The sequence below is a fragment of the Microtus ochrogaster genome, linkage group LG1 (assembly GCF_000317375.1).
Source record: "Microtus ochrogaster isolate Prairie Vole_2 linkage group LG1, MicOch1.0, whole genome shotgun sequence".
NCBI lineage: Eukaryota > Metazoa > Chordata > Mammalia > Rodentia > Cricetidae > Microtus > Microtus ochrogaster.
In genome coordinates, this window is record NC_022027.1 from 41,102,978 (window position 1) to 41,108,798 (window position 5,821).

The 5,821-nt window shown below is 36.7% G+C and overlaps 1 protein-coding gene across 6 annotated transcripts in view; it reads right to left on the minus strand.

The window, feature by feature from the left end:
- Positions 1–5,540: 5,540 nt before the first annotated feature.
- Positions 5,541–5,821, minus strand: part of LOC101990829 (UDP-glucuronosyltransferase 2A1) — a 22,888-nt gene continuing 22,607 nt past the window's right edge. For 5 of the 6 annotated variants that reach the window (XM_013350870.1, XM_026785235.1, XM_005359441.2 and 2 more), the window contains one exon: positions 5,541–5,820. In XM_013350870.1, the coding sequence (XP_013206324.1) occupies positions 5,541–5,820 (280 nt within the window). The other variant, XM_026785236.1, reaches the window with a different exon arrangement.

Sequence of the window (5,821 nt, forward strand, 5' to 3'; positions counted from 1 at the left end):
TAACCTGCGTCTGTCTGGCGTGGGAGAACCATGGCGACTCACTGACTCAGCTTCTTTCTCCCAGCATCCTGTTCTGTTTTCTCCGCCTACCTACGGGCTGGCCTATGAAATGGGCCTAGGCAGTTTCTTTATTAATAAGAAATCACTCCCACATCAGCTTACAGTAAGATTTTTTTCTAAAATGTATTTATTTATTTATTTATTTTAATTTCACTTTACATTCCAAGCACAATTTTCCCTCCTACCCCTTCTCCTGCCCGCCATGCCTTGCTACCAGCCCACTAACCATCCACTCCTTCCAACAAGTTAACTCCCTTGGGGAGTCAACGATGTCTTTAAAGCCAGATCTTAGGAAGGCATTCTGTCAAGTAAGACTCCCTCCACTCTGATGACTCTAGATTTTGTCAATCTGTCATAAACCTAGCCAACACAGATGGAATATGCTTTGTCCTTGACCTTAATAATGCCCTATTGTTTTATCTTTTTGAAATACAAATGCCCAATCAAATTGTGCCCATGATTGAATTTATTGTACTACATCTTTTAAATCTCACTAAATCCTGTCATTTTTGTCTTTCACCATCAGGAAGGCAGGCCATGCCAGCATAAAACTAGGGACACAAAAGAGGCTTAATTGTAGGAATATGCATAGGCTTAATCCTTAAGATCCACTGTGTACTGATAGTCAGTTTAAAAGGAAGAACAAAAACCATATTTAGATGTATGTTCCATTCCTTTCATTAATAATGGCACTTATTCACACATGTAACTTGGGACTAAGGTATTAAGTTTCCCTTTTGCCTATGCAATGAAAAGGCTCAGTTCCCTGGATGGAAAGTTTGTCTAATGTTAACTCCACATCTACTTTCCATGCAGGAAGCCTTAAGCTGATTCATCGTTCATTATAGAATATTCCTGAAGATTCTCAACAACATTTTCTCATGGACTTTCTCCTTCCCTTGTTTGCTGATCCTGCCACTCATCTTCACTTATCCTGTAATTCACCCAGCTCAAACTTCTACTATGATGTCTTTACTTACGCAACAATTCAGACTCAATTCTTAGGAGTAGCTACTGAGCCCAGACCATTACTTGTGGCCTTTGAACATCTTCACTCATGTTGTTCATGGCCAATCTTGCTTTTTTTTTTTTTTTTTTTTTTTTTTTTTTTTTACAAATCTTTTTGAGTCGTTATTTCTAGTTTATTGAATAACAGTCCAAGAATCTAAAAACACCCAGTTAATAAGTTCCAGAAGTTCTGGTAAATCCAATTCTAAAGCATCCACATGAGGAGATACATTGTGGTAAAAATTCACTAATATATCCACTAAGGATCTACTTGAGCACACAAGATTGTTAAACAGATTAAACAATGTACGATTTGCTAAAAATATACCCCATACACAACACCTGACAAAAGGAGCAAACTATAGGGAATTTTTATTTGTAGACTAAGAAATAAAATCCATTCAGATGACTAAAACAAGAAGTCATTTTAAGGTTTAGCTATTGTTTATGGATACACGTTGGTAGGATAAATGTATAACCTAATATAATTGATAAAATAATGAAGGTAACTAAACTCTTGTTCAAAAATATTATGAAATTTGGACTATCAACCTTTGTTCTTATTGATGGAGTTGTTTATACATCCTACTCCTTATCTTTTCTATTATTTTTTATATCTTTTTATTAAAGTGTGGTAAGTCTGCTCTTGGAATTCTTTTCCTAATTTTGGGTTTTATTAGTTAAGAAATACAATCTTTAAAATGTTCTAAGTCATTTTACAATGATATTTCTCTCAGTCAACATTTACATTGCTGGACATCAAAACTAGAGCTTCAACATGTTAGAATGTTCTAGAATTAATATTGATGAGATCTCCAAGAGAGAAATCATTCTTAGAGATTAGTAAAGGGGAAAAGATTATTAATAGTAGTATGTATCCAGCTCAGACTATTGCTCATAAAGGAGACAGATATGAAAAAATTTTGCAATCCATTAACACCTTCATTTTTTAAATTTTTTCAGTTCCTGACCTTGGGCTATGGTTTTAAAAATTTGAACAGAGACAAAAGACTGCAAGTCTAAAGATACTATGTGAATATTTTCTCAAGTACACCACTGTAGTTCTTTTTAATAGCTCTTACCGAGGATTATCCTGTCCATCTGGCATAACTGTGCTGAGAGTACAGGGGAGTCAATAACAGACCTGTGCCGCTGTGCTGTGGGCAATGGTCTTGTACCCTATAAAGATTAGTCAGGTTTATTGATTTAATAAAATGCTGATTGTCCAGTAGCCAGGCATGAAATATAGGCAGTGTGACCAGAACAAGAGAATTCTGGGAAGATGAAAGGCTCGGTTTGCATGTGTCACCCACACACAGAGAAAGCAAGATGAGAATGCTTTGCTGTTACAAGGTATCAAGCCACATGGCTAACACAGACAAGAATTATTGGTTAATATAAGATATAAGAGTTAATAAGAAGCCTTGGATAATAGGTCAACCAGTTAACAATTAATGTAGGCCTCTGTGTTACTTTGGGAGTGAAAGGCTGCAGGACTGGGCAGGACAGAAACCTCTGCTAATGTAGACAACTACATCCACACAAAACCTGAAAGAGTTTATAAGTAATTCTAGACACAAAAGAAAGGAGGCAAGAGTGGCTTCTTGGTAGCAGCATTTTCTCAGAAGGGCTCTGTTTGATAGAGGCAAAATCTTCTCATTTAAAAGAGGCTTCCTGACTCAGCTTTAGCTGCAAAAACCTTGCAGCCCTTTAAGAAGCTCTGCCACAAAGCATTTAAGTGGTGTTCATGAATAGCTAATAGCACACTTGTTACTGCTGGCAGAGACCTTAAAACTCCATAGAGTTGTGGATAAACAAGGTTCCCACCAGTACCCCTACCATGAAGCTAGACTCTCAGAAAGCTAAGGAATTGGATGGATCCAGCTGTCAAAGTCACGACTTTAATTCTAGCCATAATACTTAGCAAATTAAAGACTCATGTGGTCAGAAAAAAAGAGATATACAATAAAGGTAAATTCAGAAGAAGAAAACCTCTAAACAGTTTACAGGGTGTTTAAAAATATATGTTGTCTTGGGAGAGAAATGTAAAAGGACAAAGTCCTTTTAAAAAAAGAGAGAGAAAGTAGTTGGTTGTGGTGGCATACACCTTTAATCCCAGTACTTGGGAAGCAGAGGCAGGCAGATCTCTATTTGTTCAAAGACAGCCTGGTCTAGAGAGTGAGTACCAGGACAGCCAAAGATACACAGAGAAAGCCTGTTATCAAAAAATTAAAATTAAAAATAAAAGAAGTACAGTTTAAAATAAAGCCACATAAAGATGTGAAATACACAGAGAATCGGGATACTGTAAGTTATTGTGCTGTCTTTGAATGGTTTGATGGCTGAGGAAGAAACAATAGTTGCTAAAAGACATTAGATTGCAAATGTTTCTGCATTAATATAACATATATATTTTGAAAGGACTCTGACTTCAAAATTTAAGTCAAAAATATGCTACTTTGAAGAAGAGGTTTTGCTTTTGTTTCCACAGGAAATAAGAGGCTGTGGTTTCATTCTGGGTTAAGAAAAATTAGGTTTGATCAAGGAAGACCCCCTGAAAAAAAATCTCTAAGAGAAGCAGATGGCCTAGAGGATGCAACATTTCAGAGGACCTCTGTTGGACTTTCCTATGAGTTCTAAATAGAGGACAGCCTCAAGAATGTTGACTGAGATGGCCAAACCTTGCAGAATATTCCAGTCAGGACTTGACCATAATCCTAAATTTTCTTTATGTCCCTATAAGACTATCAGTGCTCCCAATCAGCAGGAAGTAGCCTTGAAAATTATGCCCACATTCCCCCAAAAATGTATTATGGATATTTTTCTTTGTTTATAGCATTGGTTGCAAGTTGTTATAGATAATAGTCAGGAAGAAAGCTAAACAAAGGTGATTAGATTCAAAGTTTTTGTTTTGAAAGAAAAAAATAAGGGAAGTTCTGTGGGACAATGGTCTTGTACCTTGTAAAGATTTGTCAGTTTTGTTGGTTTAATAAAAACTAGGTGATTGGCTAGTCACCAGGCAGGAAGTATAGGCACGATGACCAGAACAGGACAATTCTGGGAAGAGGAAAGACTCAGTCTGCAGTTGTCACCCAAACACAGAGGAAACAAGATGAGAAGGCTTCATTGATAAGGGTACCATGCTAAGTGGCTATCACAGACAAGAATTATGGTTTAATGTAAGTTATAAGAGTTAATAAGAATCCTTCGGTAATTGGCCAATAAGTTTATAATTAATGGCCTCTCTGTAACTTTGGGACTGAATGGCTGTCAGACTGAGTGGGACAGATACCTCTGTCAACAGACCTGGACTTACTGGTAAGGTTATGACACTGTCCTGCCAATATTAGCTGCTCCTTTGAGTGGGACTTGGATAGGAGGATGGGCCTAATTCTGGTTGTAAATTGGGGTTGTCTCCATTCTACTGGGAAAAGAGCTTAATTAGAGTCATGATGAACAAGTATTAGCCTCCTAGCATCCTAAATACTGCCGGTCTCTAAGGTGCCTGGTTAGCATACTACTTATCTTTGGGAGTATTTTAGAGACAGTGCTCCTTTAGCTAAATTGAATTATGTGTTATTTAGTGCGTTATCTAAGCAAATCTATTAGTAAATCTATTTGAGCATCAATTCAACTACGTCCGGTCTCTTCGACACCAATATGTTTCTTAATTTAGACATTTGTCATATTCTCAGTAAATGTGGCAAACTAACAAATTTTATTATTATAGCCAAAAATTATGAGTATATGTTTACAGAAAATGGAGAGTAAGAATAACACAGTGATATCAATATAAGTATTTAATTTTTTCAGAAAATGAAATATCTCATTGTAAATAGTGATTATAGATTGTGAACAATATGATTTTTACCATGACTTAAAGGTACTAACAATTTTTATATATAGTTTTCCTATGGTAATACATTGTCACAGTTCTTACTTCACCCTCTAAGACGAGTGACATCCGGGAATCACAAGAGTTGGCTTTTATTTTAAATAAAATGATGAGTCTTCTCAGGATACACTAATCCCTGTGGTCAGTGTGCCATTGGTGTGGTCCATGAGGACCTGTGTTTGTGATCCTGTGTGATAATTAAATAAAATTCAAAATGCTCTATGTGCCTTTCTATGATTTCAGAATGCTATTAGTTATAATCTGCTTTATATTTTAAATGACATACTGAAAAGAACTTATTTAAATCAATAGTGCCCCTGTGCCAGGAAGATAAGAAAATGCTAGGACTGTCACTAAAATAACAAAGGAAAGATGAGGCAGTTTCAGGAGAATGTGATTATGTTGCATCCTAGAATTAATTTATCTGCTGGCTAGCTTAGCAATGTGATGTTTGGCAATGAGATGAAGACAGGTAAGTGACAGCTCCATGTGCCTCTAAGTACTAGTACTATTCCACTTGTTTTTTGTTTGTTTTTTTTTTATGAAACCCAGAGACCTTTATTGTCTTTTCCTTGATCTAGTCTCTTTTTGTCTTCTTTCTTGTCTTAGCAAACTTTTGAAATACAAACAAACAACATTTTGCAACCAAGAATATAGCCGATGCCACACAAGCCAGCAGGAAAGCAATCACATCCAGTGAGTGGTACTGAAACCAACTGAGGTCATGCGCTGCCACACGAAGGTGCTTGGCTCCTTTGTGGCGCATGACAAACTCGATCCAGAAGACGGCTCTGTCCAGGGGCTTCACTGGCTGGTCGTGGTGGATTCTTGATAGTCTCATGGCATTTTCTTTATAAC